The sequence below is a fragment of the Camelina sativa genome, chromosome 5, assembly GCF_030686135.1.
Source record: "Camelina sativa cultivar CO46 ecotype springtype chromosome 5, ASM3068613v1".
Lineage (NCBI taxonomy): Eukaryota > Viridiplantae > Streptophyta > Magnoliopsida > Brassicales > Brassicaceae > Camelina > Camelina sativa.
In genome coordinates this window covers 11,492,497-11,514,643 of record NC_141884.1, presented here as the reverse complement: position 1 = coordinate 11,514,643, position 22,147 = coordinate 11,492,497, and the positions used below count along the sequence as shown (strand labels likewise).

The 22,147-nt window shown below is 37.9% G+C and overlaps 3 protein-coding genes and 2 pseudogenes across 4 annotated transcripts; 3 read left to right on the top strand and 2 right to left on the bottom strand.

Annotated features, from left to right (window-relative positions):
- Positions 1-3,711: 3,711 nt before the first annotated feature.
- LOC147943594 (uncharacterized) lies at positions 3,712-6,318 on the bottom strand. Of its 2 annotated transcripts, none has more exons than XM_087449925.1 (2): positions 5,737-6,318; positions 3,712-5,573 (listed from the first exon to the last, which is right to left on the bottom strand). In XM_087449925.1, the coding sequence occupies exon 2, from the start codon at positions 5,460-5,462 to the stop codon at positions 3,942-3,944; it is 1,521 nt and encodes a 506-aa protein (XP_087306051.1). In that variant the 5' UTR covers positions 5,463-5,573; positions 5,737-6,318; the 3' UTR covers positions 3,712-3,941. The 2 variants fall into 2 exon arrangements, with proteins under 2 accessions (XP_087306051.1, XP_087306052.1); XM_087449926.1 differs by having other exon boundaries at positions 3,712-5,591; positions 5,737-6,316.
- Positions 6,319-6,600: 282 nt separating this feature from the next.
- On the top strand, positions 6,601-7,410 carry LOC147943593 (putative F-box/FBD/LRR-repeat protein At1g22000). The gene is made up of 3 exons (XM_087512286.1): positions 6,601-6,795; positions 6,878-7,009; positions 7,132-7,410. The coding sequence occupies exons 1-3, from the start codon at positions 6,601-6,603 to the stop codon at positions 7,408-7,410; spliced, it is 606 nt and encodes a 201-aa protein (XP_087368412.1).
- Positions 7,411-8,070: 660 nt separating this feature from the next.
- LOC147943592 (putative F-box/FBD/LRR-repeat protein At1g22000 pseudogene) lies at positions 8,071-9,619 on the top strand (annotated as a pseudogene).
- A 6,579-nt stretch (positions 9,620-16,198) lies between these two features.
- Positions 16,199-18,663, top strand: LOC104786525 (uncharacterized). The gene has a single exon (XM_010511948.3). The coding sequence runs from the start codon at positions 16,329-16,331 to the stop codon at positions 18,576-18,578; it is 2,250 nt and encodes a 749-aa protein (XP_010510250.2). The 5' UTR covers positions 16,199-16,328; the 3' UTR covers positions 18,579-18,663.
- Positions 18,664-19,446: 783 nt separating this feature from the next.
- On the bottom strand, positions 19,447-20,880 carry LOC104789137 (uncharacterized; annotated as a pseudogene).
- Between the last annotated feature and the right edge of the window lie 1,267 nt (positions 20,881-22,147).

The window sequence follows — 22,147 nt, the reverse complement described above, 5'->3', positions numbered from 1 at the left end:
CCTGACGGGCAGGAGGACAAGTAAAGATGGCATGATTAACTGTTTCCTCATCAGCTCCACAGCGTACACACCCTATATCACAAGCAATACCACGTCGTCCCAAGTTTGCCGAAACTGAAATACAACCAGATAAAACCTGCCACATAAAGTGTTGAATTTTAGGAGGATAGTGAGCTCTCCAAACACCAGCAAGGAGAGGTGTAATCTCCGGACCAGAGCCACGAGCCAGAAAAGTCCGATTTACATCAAGCCGTGCAGTGTGATAACCCGATTTAACAGTGTACCGTCCTGTTTTCGTGAAATGCCAACCATAAGGGTCATCCCTCTGGTTTCCTCCTAATGGGATAGCCTGGATCAAAGCCACATCGGATGGATCAAAATGCTCCTGGAGCATGTCCATACACCAAGTATTTGTCCGACAATCAATTAATTGATTCATTTGAAGAGAAAGGTCCTTTACCAGGCCCTTACTTAAAGCTGGTCTCGGGAATTGAGCTGGCACCCAAGGATCAGACCATATGGAAATGGTGTCCCCGGAGCCAACCCGTTTAATGAGTCCTTTATTAACCAGAGAGCGAGCGGAACAGATACTCCTCCACCCGTAGGATGGGGAGTAAGACCTAATTGGATCCAACGGATGTGTATTCCTATAATACCGACTTTTGAAGACCCTGGCAAACAGTGAGTCCGGAGCATCAATAAGCCGCCATAGCTGCTTGGCCAAAAGGGCCGAATTAAAATCATCCACATTTCGAAAACCGAGTCCACCCAGCTGTTTGCTAACACATAATTTTTCCCAGGCAAGCCAATGCATGCCCCCTGTTTGACCATTAGTGCTCCACCAAAAATTTGCCACTGCACTAGTAAGTTTTGATGTTATTGTTTTTGGCAACCGAAAATAAGACATCACAAAAGTTGGCACCGCAGTAGCAACCGATTTAATCATTACTTCTTTCCCACCTTTTGAAAACAAATTTGCCGTCCAACCATTCGTTCGACCCTGAAGCCGTTCGCGAACAAAAGAAAAGACTTTGGTTTTTGCCCCACCCAAACTTTCTGGTAAACCTAGATAGGAACCCATTCCTCCCAAAGTTGTGATCCCAAGGACATCATGCAATTCCGATTTTAAAGTGTCATCAATTTTGTGGCCAAACTGGACCGATGACTTTGAAAAATTTATTTGTTGGCCCGAAGCAGATTCATATTGTTTTAGGATATCCAAAATAACCCGGCATTGCTCTCTATTTGCCTTACAAAAAAACAGACTATCATCTGCAAACAACAAATGTGTAATAGGTGGGCATTTATTTGCCACCTTTATCCCTGTAATGAGCTTGTCCCTTTCTGCCTTCCGAATATTTGCAATTAAAACTTCTGTACATAAAATGAACAAATAAGGAGATAAAGGGTCACCCTGCCGGGGCCCCCTATGTGGAATAATCAAGCCATTTGGCTGGCCATTAAGAAGAACCCTATACTCAACCGAAGTGACACAAAACATTATCCATGACACCCACATCTCTGCAAACCCCATTTTGTGTAATAAAGCCGCCACAAAGTCCCACTCAACCCTATCGTATGACTTACTCATGTCCGTTTTTATTGCCATAAACTTTCCTTTATAAGACGGATTGGTGCGTAAGGCGTGAAACATTTCTTGAGCAATAAGGATATTATCCGATATCAACCGACCAGGAACAAAAGCCGATTGGGTCTCAGAAATAAGACCAGGTAAAACCTTCTTAAGCCGCTGACACAGAATTTTTGAAATAATTTTATACCCCACGTTACAAAGGCTAATCGGACGCAATTCGGCCATCCTAGTTGGCTTAGCAACCTTTGGAATAAGACAAATATGTGTGCGATTCAGATCCTTGTCAAAAATCCCCTCCACAAAAAACCTATTAACCAAACCCACAAGGTCCAGTTTAACTATACTCCATGCTTTTTGGTAAAACAAAGCTGTCATCCCGTCCGGACCAGGGGCCTTATCTGGGTGCATCATAAACAAAGCTGACTTCATCTCAGCCTCCGTTGCAGGACCTACGAGCCGCTCATTCTCCTCATCTGTAATAACCGGATTGATCTCCCTTAAAATCTCCTCGAAGTTGGCCAGATTTGTTGAAGTAAACAAATCCTCAAAATACGATACCGCCGTGTTACAAATATCTGCATCCTCAGTCGACCAGATATCATCCTTAGAAAACAAACCAGTAATCTGGTTACGAGCACGTCTCTGCTTTGTTTGGGCATGAAAATATTTTGAATTTTTATCCCCCAAACGCATCCATTTATTCCGGCTTTTTTGATACCAGTAGATTTCTTCATCCCCATAGGCCTGGCGTAACCGATTTTGTAAATCCGAGATTGCAGAGGGAGGAATGGAATCATCCGCCAGAGCCACTTCTAATTGTCGTTTTAAATCCTCAATGGTTTCCCTACCGAAAGGAACTTGGGATTTGCGCCACTGGGAGATTGCCCTTCGGCAATTCACTATTTTGTCCACAAAATAGTTTGCTCCCGGGGCCAAGTCCCTATCCCAGCCCGAAGTAATCGCATCCATCAACCCCGGCTTACCAATCCAGCGACGGTCAAACATAAAGCTCCGCTTCCCCCGCAACCGCTTGGCACCAATATTAACCAAAAGAGGTTTATGATCTGAAGCTATCATCGGCAAATATTCAGTCACTGTGTCCGGGAATAAATCATGCCAATCCTCGTTCCCTAAAGCCCTATCCAACCGACATCGTATTGGTTTTTTATCCCGCCAACCCCTCCAAGACAAACAATCACCAAGATAGGGAAATTCCAAAAAACCACAATCCTGGATCATTCCATTAAAGGAAAGGAAAGAGGAAGGATGGCGTAACTTCCCACCACGTTTTTCATTGTTTCCTCTCAGTTCATTAAAATCTCCAACCACAAACCAAGGGGAAGATCGAGTAGTACTAAGTCGTATTAAACGTTCCCAAACCAAATCCCGATTCTTAGGAACGGGATCACCATAGATGAAAGTTAAGTGAATTATCCGACCTTTAAAAACCGCTTCAATGTCAATTAGCCTATTAGACTCAAACAAAATCGTGACCTGAAGATCAGCTTGATTGAAAAAAAGAGCCATACCACCACTACAGCCAATAGGTTCAACAGTTTTTAAATTCTTATATCCAAAATGACCAACAAATTTTTCCAAAACAAAATACGGTTGTTTTGTTTCCATGAGAAATAAAAAATCTGGCCGATGTTTGTTCCATAGATCCCGGTGATTTCCAATTGTAGCCTTGTTACCCAGGCCTTGACAATTCCAACTGACTATATTCATGGAAAAAATTGCAGCTGGAGGGGGCAAAGATACCCACTGAGACCTCCTCCCACCCTAGGGAAAAAGAGATCAGAATAAAACACACCGAGACACATTAGAAACATAACCGAAAAAGAGGTGGAAAACATACAACCCAGAAAACTATGAAGGTATTTGTAGGAGATATTTTCAACATATGTAATATAAGGCCCAAGGATACCAACTAATACCCGACCGCTAGAGGTTGTACCACACATATAATTTCCATGTATTGTTAAGAAAGAAATTAACAGGCCCAACAAAGGCCCAAGGACCAATAACCACAAAAACACCACACCCAATCGTTTGTAGCATCCATACGTAATCCAACACTGAAGCAAAAATGTAAAAGGGACAATGAACCAAAGGAAAGGCGAACAAGGGTTTATTATTACTTGTAAAGTAGATAGACATCGGGCACAAGCCCAAAGAGTACAAAGCAAAAAAGCCAATAAAAACCAAAGTGTGAAGAAAATACAACCATACAGATCAACCGTTGGTGTCTTATTCGAAGGAGACAAAAGAGAAGAAAACAAAAAACACAAAGAAACCCAGACCAAGACTGGCTCACCACCTTGCTGCCCTTGACTTACTACACTCATCAATTAACTGAATGATTTGGAGGCTTTCCTCCTTGATGAGAACCAAATTTCCCATTCGGTCCACCACCTTTGGCGACAACCTTCTTGCGCGGAGAGGTAAGAGAAACCATATTCCGTTTTTTGGTACTAGCACCTGGTAGAACACCCTTTTGTTTCACCAATCTGGCCTGTGAAGTAGGCACAATTCCCCCAGCTGCTCCACCCTGTGTCGTAACCACAGAAGCATCTACAGCAACATCACTAACCTCCTCACTCGAAACGTGATCAGAGAGGACCACCCCATCCTGACCCTCATCAGCACCCCCCTCATCCGTTAGATAATTGTCTTCTTGGGGAGACCCCTTTGATGCCATACCTTGTTCCTCCATAATAGTGTCCATAAAGCCCAAAGTATGATCCGTGGTTTGAAACTCCTGCCCCAACAGGTTCCCTAGATCCTCAGAAAAAAGAACCTCTTGCTGTGACAGTTCCATAGAACCTGAGACTGGTACACTGGGAAACAAAGCCTTGCACACCCTTTTTTCAGCCCCCTGCACAATAGCCGAACCCGACACAGCAGGTTGACCACCCGTAACCACAGCCACCTCCCCTTGAGGACCCATAAGATCATCAAGCATCTTCTGTTCATTAGCAGAAAGACTGATTTCCACATCACTAGAACTAGAATGAGCTATACCATTCCCTAAGACAGCAACCTGGGAAATGGGAACAGGAACAGGAACCGCAGATGTATCCTTCGTCACAAACTTCTCATCCACATGAGAACTCTTTTTAGTCTTCCTCCACTTGCTGCCAGAACTCTGATTAGCCCGATAATGACCTGCCTGATGCCCTACACCACGCCCAGTCCCATGAGCAGAACTTTGATGAGACGCCCCTGAACCAACACCACTCAACCCCGAACCAGTTCCATTAGCCCCACCATTAACCATTGCACCCTTATAACTCTGGAGCTTGTCCTCTGGTCGAGGAGGAAGACTATCGTCAAGACGCTGCTTCCCCTTGTCACCAAACAACGGACAGCGGCTTGTATCATGACAGAAACTATTACATCGCCGACAGAACCCATACAGACGCTCATATCTCAGAGAGATTGTTGTCTCCTCGCCACTATGAAACTCAACAGTAGCTTCAAAAATCAGAGACTTGAAACCATTCAGCAAGACCTTCACCCGGCCATTATCCAAATCGACCTCCTCAACCTCACCCAGATCTGCTCCAATGGTACGAAAGGTTTCATCTGCCCAGAAGTGCAGAGGGACACCCATCACACGGACCCAAAATTTGATGAGACAAGGATATCTCGAATCCACCACCGGCTCCCATCTGACCAAAGAAAGCATCCAATGGTCAAAATGGTAGGGTTCCATCTTCAAAACCTCCTGAATGTCATCCTCTTGGTCAAAATCAAACTGAAAGCGCCCCAAACAGAGATCAGCCCCAACCACTCTCTCCTCCATCTTCCATATCCGAGGAAGCATAAACAACAAAGCTTTCATATCTTGCACAGCTGGATTCATGCATCTACCAATCAAGGTTTTAGCATAACCCTCAATTAAAGCCGTATTATCAAAGCGTGGAACCTTGATCTTCAGCTTAGTCCCAGACCCCGAAGAGCTCCCCGCCGTACCCTGAAGCAACAAACCACTCTGTGACATGACTCGCGTCGGAACCCAAGAGAGAAACAAAAAACCGATGGAAAGAAAAAGAACTTTATAACACGGGAAAGAACCACAATGAAATCTCAGGAGACAAGCTCGAAACAAAAGTGGAGGATAAGATAGAAAGACAGACCGTGAGGAGAATTTATAGTCCAACACGGAAGACCAAAACACCAAGTCACATAAATCCGGAGCCTCAAGGGAAAAAATCACTATCCCGCGAGCGTCGCATCTGAGATCTCTATAATCTCGACCCTGAATTAGTGCCCATGATAAGCCATAATCTGAAAATAAAATATCCGAGAGAAACCTCGAGTCAAGTCCTCTGAGTCCCTGAATCAGCGCCCTCGCACCCCAAAGAAAAGGAAACGAAATCAAATCGATGCATCCGAGATCATCGCCATAGTGAACCCAGACAGAAAATGAAAAAGACCCCAATTGCTCACTCCATGAATCCAAAAGAAAAGAATAAAATCCCAAAAATTGAAACCCAAGAATCCGATAACTCCCTCTTAGATCCACAAGATCCTGACCCAGCAAAACATAATCAACCACAAAGAATCTCAAGAAGAGATCCACCCTCATCGAAAGCCAATCAAAACCGAAGCAAAAAACCAAATCACAAAACTTAGAAATCGATCTTCGTAGATACGAGAGAGAGAGTTTTTCTCTTTTTTAATTTTGTTATTTTTCTTTCTTTTACGAAGGGGAGGATATTTGCCAATTATTCTGAAGAATAATGTATAATGCAGAAAAAAAATTCTTTATTTAAAATAAAAAGAAACTTAAAATTAAAAAAGGGAAAATAATCTCTTTTATAAAAAAAAACGAAACCAAAACAAAGATGATTTTTTTATTGAAAACAATCTTAACCTAATTGCATTCTGTTTAACATATACAGCTCTAGTTGTTGTAGGTTTCTTCAACTGAGACAAAGATATTAGGACACAAATCAATACACACAAGTGCACAAGGATTCATCAAAAGTAAGAGTCAGATGATTAAAGAAGACAGGATTAGCGAATTACCTGACGATGTGCTCGCAGAGATATTGTCGCTTCTCGAGACAAAAGAAGCAGTGTCTACTATGGTTTTGTCGAAACGATGGCGGTCTCTTTGGCCGGTCCTATCACAACGCATGTATTCACAACTCATGTATATCAAGTTGAAGATACTTTTCAAGATTGAAACGGTACGTACTACTGATATAATTGTTATGCTAAAAAAAAAAGAAAGAAAAAAACCAACGTTTTGATTATATATGTTCGTTGCAGGTTACTTCTCCGGGCTTGGACTTGACGATTGTAGTTTTTATCGCACCATATAAAGTAGATTGGTTGCAACCATTTATGTGGTTTCTTCAAAAATCTCCTCTTATACTACGAGATTTTCGCATCGTCGACAAGGTTTAATTACCCCACTGATTTCTTTTTTTATTAATGGACTAATAAACATCTAAACTGAACTAGTTAAACGTGATGTATAATTGCACAGTACTTAGATATTATCTTTTGATGTTGTTTCATAGACAAACTCGGATTTCCCACTTTCATTCCACCCACCGGTTTCTGTTCCAGAATGTTTGTCAACCCATCTCGAGATCTTTCGGTGGCACGGCTATGGAGGACAAAACGCAGAGAAAGAAATTCTGAAATACATACTTGCCAGCTCTAAGTGTTTAAAAAGAGCTTTCATCTCCATTGAACCCCGTGGTCGTCGCAAAGATATAAGAAAGAACAAGATGAGGAGAGAGTTAGAATCTATGCCTAGGGCTTCACTATCATCTAAGCTTCTCTTCTACGCTTAATCCATTCGACGTCAAAAATGATCTTTTTTTATTTATTAGAATTCTATTTGATTTCAAGATTTATGAACTACGTATTTGTTTTATACTTAAAAAAAGGTGTTATTAATTTCTCGTATGAAATCATTAATTCCCATACATAGCCGGTTTATGACTTCATTCGCACGTACGTACCAAGTTTCTCACACAAATCACAAGCCAAGAAGGAAACGAAAACGGCTTTTCAGTAACCAAACGTGAATTTTACAAGCGAAAATATGATCGGATGACACAAGCATCATGCTGCAGGTGTTGCAGTCATTAATAATACACAAGCATGATACAAAATCTAAAGTATCTCAAAAAGTTTTAAGATGTTTCCAGAACTATGAAGATGAGTTATTAATTTTTTGTGGTAATTAAAAATTACAAAAAAAGCTCTTATTTTTCTTTACATAGTTAATAACCACCGGCACTCTTTCCAAAAATGCTCCACCAAAAAATTCAACTTGCTATATTTTTGGGATAAGGAATATGGAAAATTTAGGAACAAGAAACAAAAAAAGGATTCTTAACTTAAAAAATGGAAGGGTAGAGAGTTTATATAAAACTCGAACCCTATAAACTTTAGTTAGCTTCATTGAGAAGAAACATATGTTGTTAGGTCGTCGGCTTTTGCTTAATATGGCTGGGACAAAAGTCAATACAATACACAGTGCAAAACCATTCGTAAAGAGTGAGAAAGGGAGAATTGAAGACAGGATCAGTTCGTTATCCGACGATTTGCTCGTTAGTATATTGTTGTTACTCCCTACGACAGAGGCCGTGTCTACGATGATTTTGTCAAAGCGATGGCGGTCTATCTGGACGATGCTACCAGAACTGGAGTACATAGATAGTGACTATAAACAAGTTCCTGGGAAAAAGAAAGAAAGCATTTGGTTGTTTCTTGATGAGTCATTGCAACTCCATAAGGCCCCTTTATTACAAAGATTAATTATAGAACTAGGTCCAGGATGTCCCGTTGATGTTGATGCTGATATCATAAAGTGGATTGCTTATTCAGTTGAGCTCAAGGTGAAACAGCTATACTTCAAACTCAGCTGGTTGTCAGTGCCTATCATCTTGCCTGAGAGCCTTTACGTATGTGAGACACTTGTTGGCCTTACAATTTCCGACAAGATTCTCTTGGATGTTCCTTCCCCGGTGTGCCTCCCAGCCTTAATAAATCTTTTTCTTGACTCTGTAGTCTACAAAGACGAAGATTCTCTTGTTAGGTTTTTATCAGGTTGTCATGCTCTTCAGAATTTAAATGTGGAACGACATGACAATGACACCCTGGAAAATTTCAGGGTTAAAGTGCCTTCTCTAAAGACCTTATGTTATACTTACGTAAAACTAGAAACAAAAGGAAACATGGGGGGATCTTTGGTTATAGATGCTGAAACTTTAGGAGAAATCTACCTGAAAGATTATTCGGGAAACTCTTGCTTGATTGAGAACAAGCCTCGGCTTGACAGGGCAACTATCACCGTTTTATGTTATCCTACTGACAACTTTATGAAATCTCTTTCCTCGGTCAAGAGTCTCGTCATGCTTTTGAGCATTGAAACGGTAGGCAGTGCTTTTTCAACCTCACTTTTATTGAATTTAAGACCACATTTTCAACGTTGACTTATTTGTTGGAATATATGTTCATCGCAGGTTGTGTGTTGTCACGCTATTAACTTCGCCCAACTTATAGAGTGCACAATATTTTTATATCAGTTGGACTGGTTGCAACCATTTATGTGTTTTCTTCAAAATTCTCCTCAACTAAAAGTTCTTCTCATTGACCAGGTTCATGTATATATAGTTTTGGTTGACTAATTAACAAATTCAAATTGAAGTAAATTTGTTAGTTACATATATATCTTGTTGTTGCTTCACACAGTTAGATGGAGATTTTCCACTCTCGTTCATCCCACCAAGTTCTGTACCGGGATGTTTGTCAACCCATCTCGAGATGTTTGAGTGGAAAGGATACAGAGGACGAGAAGGAGAGAAAGAAGTTGTAAGTTACATATTTGCCAACTCCAAGTATTTAAAAAGAGCTGCAATCAGCATAGAACCTTGCAGTCTTGAAAATAAAAAGAAGATGATCAAAGAGTTGAAATCTGTGTCAAGGGTTTCACCATTATCTCGGCTTCTCTTTTCTCCACTCAAGTGGATTCCGCGGCATAGTACTTATTGAAGATGAATTGAGTAACTGACTGATCTAAAATCAGGGATCATGTATGCTTTTCGACTTCAAACTAATATTTTATAGGCTTTCTACTTATTTGAGTTATTTGACTTCCAAAATCTTGAAATGCTTGTTTGATAATAAAAATATGTTTTCTTATAATATGGTGAAACATCGGAGTGAATGTAAATGGCTCTTTTGAAGATACTGTCATATATATAGCTCACTCCCACTACTTGCGTGGGCCTCGCTTCTATCAGCACAAGTTTACGCAGAATTGATATACATTTATAGAACTCTGAACAAGCGGTGCTAGAAAAAAAAAAAAAAAGATAGGAACAATTATATCAGAGGAAAGAATAATAAGCACAAGAGCATAAGAAAGAAACAGATCACGTAGAAGCACTCATATGGAAGCCTCGAACAAAAAATTCCTGTAAGAATGTGGCCAAGTCAGAGTCTCAGAAGTTTGTTTGTAGATGTCCAAACATTTCCTATCTATTTTATAATATTATCAAAGTCTAATAAACTCTGTGGCAATGATATATCAAGTCTGCTTCAACCATCATCGACTGGTCTTTTTTTGTTTTGTTTATAACAAACCTTCATTTTCATTACTTAAACCATTTGAACATGGTACCAGTTACAAAAGGGGTTACATCATTATGCCTCCAAACGAGTAACACCTACACAATAAGAACAAAATAACAACTAAGCGAGATGCTTAAACGAGTAACCGAGTAACACCTACATCATCGACTGGTTAGGAACGAGCTGCTTAAATTAAGCACCCTTTAAGATATAATCTGCAAAAAGAAAAGGACTTTGCATGAACCAACACCTTAGATATGCAGCTAAGGTGTGGGAACAAATGAACATAATAATTCAAGAAAAGACATAGGAAAATGCTATGATTTTAACACAATAAACAAGAAAAGAACAGTGACCACAGATACACATGCAGTGCATCTTCAAAACAAGTATAGATGAATATAGTGCGTAACAGAGTATGCCACAAATTACAAACCTACTTGGGCAAGTTCTCTACCCAAATGATCTTATCATAACAAAAGCTCTACATATAAGTGGCGCAGCAGTAACGGAGAATTAATATAGAGTCAAGTTTTCGAGAAAACTCCTGATTTATAAAATTTGAAGGTGCTAAATAATGAAAGCTGAAACAGAACCTATAAAAATAGGGATCCAAATCGACCTAAAAGGAACAAAAACCAATGGATATACTTCGGTTACTACTTTATGCATATTGCCCACACAAATGCAATAACGACCTTTGATGTATCCCACCAAAAAGTTTCCTTAGCTTGAGCTTCCAAGGTGAGTGCTTTTTGATGTGCTTCATAAATAGTGAGAGGGTTGAACAAGCTAAGAGTGTGTCGCATCTTCTGTTTCCGCAAGCCGCCAATGAAACGTGCCACCACTTGTTGGTCTGAATCCTGCAGATTAAGATGCCTCAAAAGCGAAAAAAACTCAGTGGAATATTCTTCTACTGATCTCCATCCTTGTCGCAAGTCATACAAGCATTGGAACATCACTTGATCAGAGATGACTGGTGAGAACATCTTACGCATCCTCTTCTTCAAACTTTCCCATGACAAGATTTTAGGTTTACCCGAACGTGCGCGCGACGTTTGTAGTTCCTTCCACCAAGCTGCCGCTTTGCCGCGAAATAGCCTTGTAATGATAGGAACACATCGGTCCAAAGGTATGCCTTTGGACTTAAGAGTCTCTTCGACCGAGAAGATCCAGTCAACAAGTTCTTTACCTGATTGTCGCCCATGAAACTCCGGAAGTCCAAGCTTTAACCCCTGCTCCCACTGCAAATCGTCCTGCTGGTCAATGATAGCGAAAGGATTGTCTCCAATATCAGATTCTTCTTGTGGCTGTACATTGACGTGCACAGGAAGATTATGTTCATGCTCACGTTGCAGGGCGAGAGCTTCCACCGCCTTTGCCAACTGCTGGATCTGTTCTTGTAGACGCGTGATTTCAGTGTCTGTCGTCGCAGGTCTGGCCATGGCGTAGTGTTCCAAAGATGCTGAATATCGAAACTATTTTACTTATAGGGTTCCAAATGTAGGGTTTTAGTCGACCTAATTAGACTTTGGAAACAAGTTTAGTTGCCACGAAATTATACTAAAGAACTTGGTAAAATTATACTAAAGTTCATTAAAATATTTTAGTTGCCACGAATTTTTTTAGTGGCTATACCAATTTTCCTAAATTGCAGTACATATATTTCGTTTCCTTGAAAAAACTCTGTTTTCTGTATTTTTTGGTAAAACAGGACGTTTACTTTTATTTTATAAAAATCGAGTTTCTATTTTTATCTAGAAAGCTATTAATATTTGTAATCTCTCATTAAATACAAAATTTGATCAAATGAAATTTTCATTTTTATATAAAATGTTATATGATACGCAAGACTTCTAATAATTTTTTACGTTTATGTGTTTTAAATTCATAAGGCCTAAAAATAATTATAATATTATAAGATTGGATTTGAGAATTTTATTTGGATAATATACTAACTTTTGAATACTTTCATTACTTTTTATATTGATATATATATTAATAATTATGGATAAATATATATATATATATATATATATTTATCACGGCAAAAAATATCTGGGGACCTCGACCAAGCCTTGATAAGAAAGGATCGATAACAATATTTTGATTTTGTTAGGATCTCATTTTTTTTGGTTTATGTTTTCGGACTTGGGACGAATAATAAAACTTACATCATTTTTAGTTATTCTTTTTAATCACAAAAATATAGATTATATCTGTTTTAGCTTTTCATTAAGAACAGTCAAGTTATGATTAAATAAAGCTTTTTTTTTTAACAAGGGCTATTAGGAGTTCTCAATCTATATATAATAGCAATCCAAATAAATGCCACCAAAAATTGTGTTTTTCAATCGTACATTTTGGATAATCATACCAAAAAAATCTGTAAAAAATTTAAATTGTGTGTTTTACAAAATTTGCGATTCTTCATTTTAACGGTTTTTTTTTTGTAAATTTGCAACTGTTCATTGTACAGTTGGTTTTATTCGAATATTTATATCTTTTGAAATATATATATATTTGTCTGTTTGAACTGTTTTCATTTTTTTGCCATGACACAAAATAATATAAAGGTTCAATCTCAATGGTTTATATAGCTTTCTAAATTATTCTCTAGGATTCATTCTTTTAAAAGTAAAGAAATTCCTATAATTCTTGATTTAACAAAAGATTTTTGGAATGATGAATCTTATTTATAACTTTTAGTTAATTTTAAATATAATAATTTAATAAAAATATCTAGAGTTTTTTTCCAACAGTTAGATGTAGCCCTGCGAATTCGGGTAGAACGGTTCGGTTCGGGTCGGGTAGTTCCGAAATCGGGTATTTACAGAATTTCAAAACTGTGCCGAAAATAACCGAAATGTAGAACGGTTCGGTTCGGTTCGGTTTTCGGGTTTTCGGATTATTAATTTTGTTACCGAAACTAACCGAACATTTCAATTTTTTGTAAAAAATCGGTTAAATTCGGATGATTCGGTTAAATCGGTTCGGATAGTTAAAAAAAAAACTAATGGGCCACTTCTTTAATAAAAACCCAAACCAAACTGGGTCCATTTCGTTAATAAAACCCAAATAAGTTGGATATGTTTTACTGAAATGAATAGAAAGCCTCTTATTCTATTTTTTTATAATTAATTTTCTTCAGATCTATACACACACATGTGTGTATCTTCTTCTTTGTCGAGACAGGTGAAAACGGCGATGACGATAACGGCAGCTCAACGACGATTGATGATTAGGTTAAGATTTTCGGGTAACCGTTCGGTTACCCTGAACCGAACCAAACCGAAGAGGTAACCGATCTCAAATTTATATCTCTTCCGATCGGTTTTCATCAAATAACCGAACCCGAACCGATTTGCCCAAACCTCGGTTCGGTTCGGTTCGGAAAAATCGGTTCGGGTATAATTCCCAAGGCGAGTTAGATGGATTATATAGTGAGTTTTTGAATTTGACTTTTCAATATGGTAATAAATATGCCTTCTATTTAAAAGCAATTTATATGGGTTAGTAGGTATAATCAAGTGCAGACAGTTGCGATTTTTCGTTGTACCTTTTCGTAAATTTTTTGTTTTTATTTGTTTTATGTAAAAAAAATTGTTAATCACACATCTATGTAGAGTTGTGTCTTTTTTACTATGTTTTATTTTTATTTTTTTATCACAACTTTTCATTCTAATAGATCTGTGATGCCACTGACGTGTGTCTATTGAAATAGTCATGTCTTTTGAACTCTCTTTATATTTGTCTCTTCATCAGTAACTTACAAATTTGTTGAAATAAATTTTTTTTTATGTTGAATCTAAATAACTGAATATTAATATCTAATATTCAACGTTATTCTATAATTATAACAAAATTTTAGAAATGATTATAACAATAGAGAAATTTAATAAAACTTAATCTGGAATTTACAGTTGCGTTTATTAATCGTAACTTTTTTAAAAAAAATCTGAATAAATACGAACAACAGTTACGACTTATTGTAGTATTTTTTGTGAAAAATTGTTTTTATTTGTTTTTTTAATAAATCCAAACAGTTGTATCTGTTCATTTTACAGTTGTGTCTTTTTGTTATATTTTATTTATATTTTTTCATCACAACTTTTCGTTCTAATAGGTGTGTCTATTTAAATAGTCAAGTCTTTTGAACTTTCTATATATTTGTCTCTTCATCAATAACTGACAAATCATTGTTCGTTGAAACAAATTTTCCGTTTTATGTTGAATCTAAATAATTGAATATTAATATCTATTATTCAATTTTATTCTATAATCTAACTAAATTTTTAGAAATGATTATAGCAATATAGTGTGACAACCCGTCCGTGGACCCCACTAGCCTCACTGCTAGTTGTCTCCATAGGCTGATCCTGCAGGGCATCGATCATAACCCATCACTGTGGATATCTCAATCCACCAGTAGGTTATTGGTGCGCCAGGCGTTCCTTGAACCCTGGTCTCCACCCTTTAACAACCTTCTCACAGGACAAGCTGTCACCAATTGATCCGATTTTTATGTGACAACCCGTCCGTGGACCCCACTAGGTCAATTGGTGACAGCTTGTCCTGTGGGAAGGTTGTTAAAGGGTGGGGACCATGGTTCAAGGAACGCCTGGCGCACCAATAACCTACTGGTGGATTGGGATATCCACATTGATGTGTTAGGATCGATGCCCTGCAGGGCCAACCTATGGGGACAACTAGCAGTGAGGCTAGTGGGGTCCACAGACGGGTTGTCACATATAGAAATTTAATAAAATTTACTATAGAATTTACAGTTGTGTCTACTTATAGTAACTTTTTGTTAAAAACTATTTTAATATTTAAAATTTATTTTATTTTCTTTTTAAAAATTGTGTATTTTAATTTTAATTTTTCTTTGATACAATTTCACTCATTATTAAATACATTTTTAATTATAATTATTTAATAGAAAATTACATTTACTCATTACAATCATTAGTTCAATATTCTCAGTTAGGATCACTTTGTCATAATGATGTTTTTAATTGTAGCTCTTTAGCATAATTCTTCATAAAATATCTTATATATTTATAATAATTTAAACAATGTTTTTTGCAAAGTTGCGTATATTATACATAATATTTTTTGTTTTATAAGTTTTCATTTTGATGGTTGTGTTTTTAGTAACAGTTTATGTTTAATGTTTATGTATTCAAACTATACTATTACATTTAAATGATTTCATAATGTATAATTTTAAATTTTAAATTTATTTACTTTTTTCTAAAATACTTCCTCCAGTTTTCCATTCTTATATGAGGCCGGAAAGTTTATTAGCAAGAGGGGGTCTGAGTCCTAGTTGAAGTAATTGTAATCCTTTTAATTTTAGGATTTGTAATTTATTGTAAAGTTACCTTTTTGTTTATATATTTTTATATATCTTTACCAAAAATAATATAATCCACTAACTTTTAGAATTTGTAATTTATTATATAAATGATCTTCTTATATGTTTTAAAATCTAATTGATAAACATAACACATGTATCATGAAAGTTACTAACTCTCCATTGCTTTGCTTATATGAAAAATAAATCATGCAATAAATTAAATTAAATTATAATTCTGTTAAATTTTATAAAAGCATGCATAAACATAAAATTAATAAAATATTTATTTAATTTTCGATTTCATTAATTATAAACCTTATAATAATATAATGTATTTCATCTTTTAGTCTTATATATATATATAGAAAGATGCATATTATTTATTTTAAGATAAATGTAAGATATTAGATAAACATTATTCTCCATTTAAAAAAGATATGTAACAAAGTAATTTATTTACTAATTAAAATAAATAGTCTTTATTTATAGAGAACTTGATCCCCAAGCTACTGAATCAAGTTTCTGATCAAAAATATCTCGGAACATTTCATCTCCGATATTCTCGTATCTTCAGTACATTAATTACCTTATACTTTGTAACAACTTTAGGTAACCCTACCTAGGTTAGTCGGTGCTTATGTACTTGTATAAATATTAGGTACAGCCTTCTTTATTAAATATCGCTCTTATTCTCAATTCCAATCCTCAAGTACCTCAACTCTCTTCCTTCTCTCGACAGATTGTCTCATCATTCCCTAAATAACCATGGCTTCTTCGTTGCTTGGTCCACCCGAGATACGAGACTCCTACGCTCCCCTCACACAACCCCGCGCAAAACCCAACACACAACCCATCAGAAATCCCAACACCAAACCGATCACAAAACCCATCACAGCTTCTGGCCCCAGCAATCCAGCTATAGTGAACGCAGTGGTCTCAAACGTCAACACTCCACCACCGACGGGACACACCGAGGATAGACCCACCACGTACCTCGCCGCTCTCCTCAAAAACATCGACACTTGTCGTCCCAGCGTCGCAAAGGTCTCAAACGTCAGGAAATCAACTAAAGCCAACGCCGTCGTCAAATCTGTTAGACCTGTTAAACCGCCAAAAGTAAAAACAATTTCACCTCAGATGGGCTATACTGAGAATAGATCCGCCACGTACCTCTCCTCAGGCAACCCCTGCCTCGACTTCTTCTTCCACGTTGTTCCCTCCACGCCCAAGGCTCCTCTGGAGAAGCGCCTACAGGAGGCTTGGAGCCACGACGCCTTAACCACTCTCAAGCTTATCTGTAACCTTCGTGGAGTCCGTGGCACTGGAAAATCTGACAAGGAAGGGTTTTACACGGCGGCCTTGTGGCTCCATAGTCGCCATCCCAAAACCCTAGCTTGTAACCTCGAGTCCATCTCCAAATTTGGATATTTTAAAGATTTCCCGGAGATTCTTTACCGGCTTTTACAAGGATCTGAAATCCGCAATATCCAGAATTCGGAATGGATCGATACGATAGACGCAGCAGCGCGACGTAGAAGAGCTCGATTTTCTAGTCGTGTTTTTGGTCGTGGTCGTGGTTTTGGTCGTGGTCGTGGGAGGGGTCGCGGAAGGGGTCGCCGTGGTTTTACATTCAGGCCGGTAGCAACGAGGCAGAAGAGGATAGCGAACGCAGAGAGGAAAAACCAAGAGGAGAAAGCCAAAGCAAGCTTGGCGCGCAAGCAAAAGAAGGTTTCAATGGGGAAGAAGGCATTTACAAGATATACTAACGATCCAGACTATAGGTTTCTCCATGAACGTGTGTCTGATCTATTCGCAAATCAGCTAAGGAGAGACCTAAAATTTTTGACATCAGGCCAACGAAACGAAGTCTCTCTAGCGGCTAAATGGTGTCCATCGCTTGATTCTTCGTTCGACAAAGCAACTCTTCTCTGCGAGAGCATTGCCAGGAAGGTGTTTCCCAAAGAGTTATTCCCGGAATACGAAGGCGTAGAAGATGCTCACTATGCGTACAGAGTTCGTGATCGGCTAAGGAAACAAGTTCTTGTTCCCCTCCGTAGAACTCTTCAACTCCCTGAAGTATACATGGGAGCAAAATATTGGAAATATCTTCCGTATAACCGTGTTGCTTCTGTGGCGATGAAGTCGTACAAGGAGATTTTCTTGAAACACGTCGCAAAGAGGTTTCAGCAATACCTTAAAGATGCGGAGATGGGGAAAACAAAGTTAGCCGCCGGGGCTGTGTTACCTCACGAGATAATAAGAGGTTTAAATGGCGGAGACGGTGGACAAGTCGCTGAGCTGCAATGGAAACGAATGGTTGATGATCTTAAAGAAAAAGGTTCTTTGACGAATTGCATGGCCATCTGTGACGTTTCGGGGTCTATGAGTGGTGATCCAATAGATGTTTCCGTCGCGCTTGGTTTGCTCGTCTCTGAGCTATCAGAAGAGCCATGGAGAGGGAAGCTTATAACCTTCAGCGAAAATCCAGAACTGCATTTGGTGAAAGGAGACGATTTGAGATCAAAAACAGAGTTTGTGAGGGATATGCAATGGGATATGAACACTGATTTTCAGAAGGTATTTGATTTGATTCTTGAAGTTGCCGTGCAAGGGAAGCTGAAGCCGGAAGAGATGATCAAGAGGGTGTTTGTGTTCAGTGATATGGAATTTGATCAAGCGTCGACTTCGACTTCTTCGTATAATAGATGGGGAAGGACGTCACCTCCGAGTAATGGATGGGAAACAGATTATGAGGTGATTGTGAGCAAGTACATAGAGAAAGGGTACGGAGAAGCTGTGCCGGAGATTGTGTTTTGGAACCTGAGGCATTCGAGATCAACGCCGGTGCTTGGAAACAAGAAAGGAGTGGCTTTGGTTAGTGGATTTTCCCAGAATATGATTAAAATGTTCTTGGAAAATGATGGAGAGATTAAACGCATAAAGATTGATCCCATAACGATCATGGAGGCTGCTATATCTAAAGATGAGTATATGTCGCTTGTTGTAGTTGATTGATTTTGTTTAGAGATTTGTAGACTTTGTTACATTTTTGTTAAATCTTTGAATAAAAATAGAAACTTGAATTTCACTAGTAGAAAAATATGTGGATCAGCATTTTCCTTTCGTTGTCTTGAACGACAAGAGACTGCAGAAGAGAATCGCTTCTAACAAACGCCAGCATTTTCCTTCCGTTGGTTACAAGAATCGCTTCCTAACATAGTTTTTTTGTTGTCATATTATAGAAGAAACAATTAGAGCATCCACATCCCTCATTTTACGAGGGTGTCTATAAAATATAAATAATAAAATAAAAAACATAAGAGTATATTTAAATGTGTGAATAAGTTCAAAGTTGTGTCTGTAGGAAGACATTTTAGATCCCAAAATTAAGAGTGTCTTTAATTTTTATATTTATTTTATTTTAAGACACTTATTAGAAGATAACCAATAAAGATGGTCTTATGACCAATTAGAATTAAAGAGAGTTGTTCAATATATATTATTTTAATTATTTTAATATAATATTATTATTTATTTAAAGATTAATTCAAAACATAATTTACTGCATTAATAATTAGTCAACTGTTCATAAACGTTTCTACAAATGCTTACATGAGAAACATTTTTATTTTCTCTCCTTATTTTTCTCATCATCTCTCCTCTTTTATTAATATTTAATTAGTGATCAATTCAAAGAAAAACACAAGTGGAAATGGTTTTATACCATCTCCACTAAAGCAACTCATATTAAGTTGCTCATAATTAAACTAATCATATAAGTAATATTAAACTAATCAAAGTAACTCACTAACAATTTTAAACAAAATCAGTCTTCCACTAGAAAACTCCTATAAGGTTGCTTAATCATTATAATATTAAGATTCTAGACTCCTAAGACCGATGAATGAATGTTTCTAGAAACGTTGCTGGAGAGATCGATGAATATTAGTGTACACTGAAGTTTGTCCCTTGCTTTGGCTATTGTAGTAGTACTGAATCCATCTTCTATCTTGATGGTTGATGTTGTTATTGCTTCATGGCCATTTTCGGTGCTGCTTATTTCAGTTGCTGATGCTGCATTGTCGTTGTAGTTATAACTACTGTTTTTGTTGCTGCTGTTGTTGCAGCTAAATAATACGCAACAAAACATTACAATCAAGCATGATTCAAAACAATGTGTTGAGTGGTTTTTCAATTAAGATTTTGAGTTGTGAAATCAAACCTGAAGTGGAAGTTGTAGAGAGTGGTGATGAAGATGATGGCAATGATAGAGCTAGAGAGGTTGGGAGGGAGAGGACTAGAGACGGAGGCTGCTGCTGAGAGCTGAATTGCTGCTGAGAACTAAAGTGTTGCTGGTGAGGCAAGTAAGGATATTGCAGCAGAGGAGGAAGTGGTGGAGAAGTGTATTGAAAGCTGAAACCTTGATGATGTTGAGCTTGTGCTTGATTGCTACTTTGTGCTGTGTTGTATTGAGCATAGAATGGATAATAGCCATGGTACAATCCTGTTGATCCTGATGATGGATGTCCCACATATGGTGAAAACTGGTGTCCTCCATAAAGATGATGAATTGATGATTGTAGTAGTTCTACAACCCAAAAACATATACAAAAGAACTTCAATGATAAATTAGTGAAATGGAAACAAGTCACACTGTGAAAGATCTATGAAAGTAATCTAACATTGGGTACATTCCCTCTTAAGAATAACCAGCAAATCTGCAGAACATTTCTTTTAGGCTTTGCTACACACATTAACCAAGATCGATTGTTATTGATGTGATTATTACGCTTACCCGTAAGCAGTAGGGTAAGGTAATGGGAATTGACCAGTCTGCTGTTGTTGTTGCTGCTGATGAACAAAAGCAGAGTAAGAAGAAGAGGCTCGAAACTGAGGAGAAGGAGCAACGAATCCTACTCCTGATCCTGGTGATCTGAATCTCCCTGCTCCTGCAAAATCAAGTTTCTTTATTAATGAATGATTAATCAATATGATTGACTCTTTCACGTGCTAATCAAGTAACAAGATCCAAAAAGATCAGAATTTTTTCAATCAACCTAAAGCTAGTTTCCATTGCATTCTAGATAGAGAAAGAGAGAGAGTAGAAAATCATGTCTAGGAAAAGTAGGAGGACGGGGTTTCTAAACACCAAGACAAGCGAGGTTGCAATTAGCTCTTCTTCCATCAGTCACATGATTCATATTCTGACAAGCTCTCACCAGAATTGGTAGATATCGTAAATCAATCCAAGATCTTATCCAAAAAATCAAAAATCACAGTAGTAGTAACAAAGATTTTACAAAACATTAAGACTCATCTATCGCCCAAACATCAGAGGAAATTGAGTAGATACAGAGACTAATTAAAGTTTAATTCAAGTTGAATCCGAACCTAATCGCAAATTGAGCAGTCGCTGTGATGCGAGAAAGAGAGAGACGGTAGGTGAAACAAGGGAGAGACGAGAAAAAAAATAAACGACGTGCACTAAATCAGAGATGAGAAGACGAACCTTGTGTGTCTGATTCACTAGCCGGTGGACCTTGTTATATTCTAGTAGGGAAACACGTCCTATTTCCCCCCCCCCATAACTATGGCATCGTACCACGTCTACGCGGAACTTAAATCTCGTCCTGTGTATCCCCCTATAAACTATTGTAAATCTAATTCCCCGCGAGATGATAGTTCTCATGCCATTTCCCCCTAATCTGGGTTTTGACGGTTTACGAACTTAACCAGGTAGAAACCCCCTAAACCCGGTTTGAAACAAATTTAAAACCCGAGTAAAAAAAACAACCCGACCCGATTGATGTTCTTTGTCTTAAAACGAAAATCCCCAAATATTGAATGTATAAACCCTAAAAAAATCAAATTCTCCTAAATTAAGTTCTGGAAATCATGAGCAATGTCTCTGGAGCTTCGAGTTGTGCATCAAATGTCCGAGATAGAGGGCGAGGTAAAGTTTTGGTGTGCCTAAGAGATGTTGGTGTGGAGAAGTGATCGTGGCCAAAAATTTGAAATCAGACACAAATCTTTGTCGACGATACTTCCGCTGTGGGTATGCAGCTGCGAAGAAGGTACATATGTGAGTATACACCTTTATGATATGTTGAATTTGTTTTCATTGTTGTGATTGCTGCTTGATAGCTTATGAACGATGACCACTACTTCAAGTGGGTCAATGAGGCACTATTGGATGAGGTAGAGTCTCTGACTCTTCACACTGCAAAACTACAAATGGAAATGGAGATTGAGAAGAAAATGAAAATGGAGCTTGAGAAAGAGCTATTTGAGAGGGTTGAAGATGCAAAATCAGAATTGAGATCAAGGATGAAGATGATGATAGTTGTGACAGTTTTTGGCTGTATAATCATGTTTGGTCTATTTAAGATAGCAGGATGAGCTAGTGTAACATCAGTAAGGTTGTATGATCTTGTTTGGTTGGGTGTATGATCTTGTTTGGTTGGGTGTATGATGATCTTGTGTTTGGTTGTATGACAAAATTATGTTCTTGTAATGGATGTTGTTGTCAATGGTTATGGTTACAAAATACTGATATTATGGTTCTAAGAAACTTACATAGGTTC

Bases quoted from the DNA above. Each gene is read 5' to 3' on its own strand.
- LOC147943594 (XM_087449925.1), bottom strand. From the start codon at position 5,462: ATGAATCCAGCTGTGCAAGATATGAAAGCTTTGTTGTTTATGCTTCCT.
- LOC104786525 (XM_010511948.3), top strand. From the start codon at position 16,329: ATGGCTTCTTCGTTGCTTGGTCCACCCGAGATACGAGACTCCTACGCT.
- LOC147943593 (XM_087512286.1), top strand. From the start codon at position 6,601: ATGATTAAAGAAGACAGGATTAGCGAATTACCTGACGATGTGCTCGCA. The intron at 6,796-6,877 runs GTACGTACTACT...TGTTCGTTGCAG, and splicing joins TACTTTTCAAGATTGAAACG to GTTACTTCTCCGGGCTTGGA. The intron at 7,010-7,131 runs GTTTAATTACCC...GTTGTTTCATAG, and splicing joins ATTTTCGCATCGTCGACAAG to ACAAACTCGGATTTCCCACT.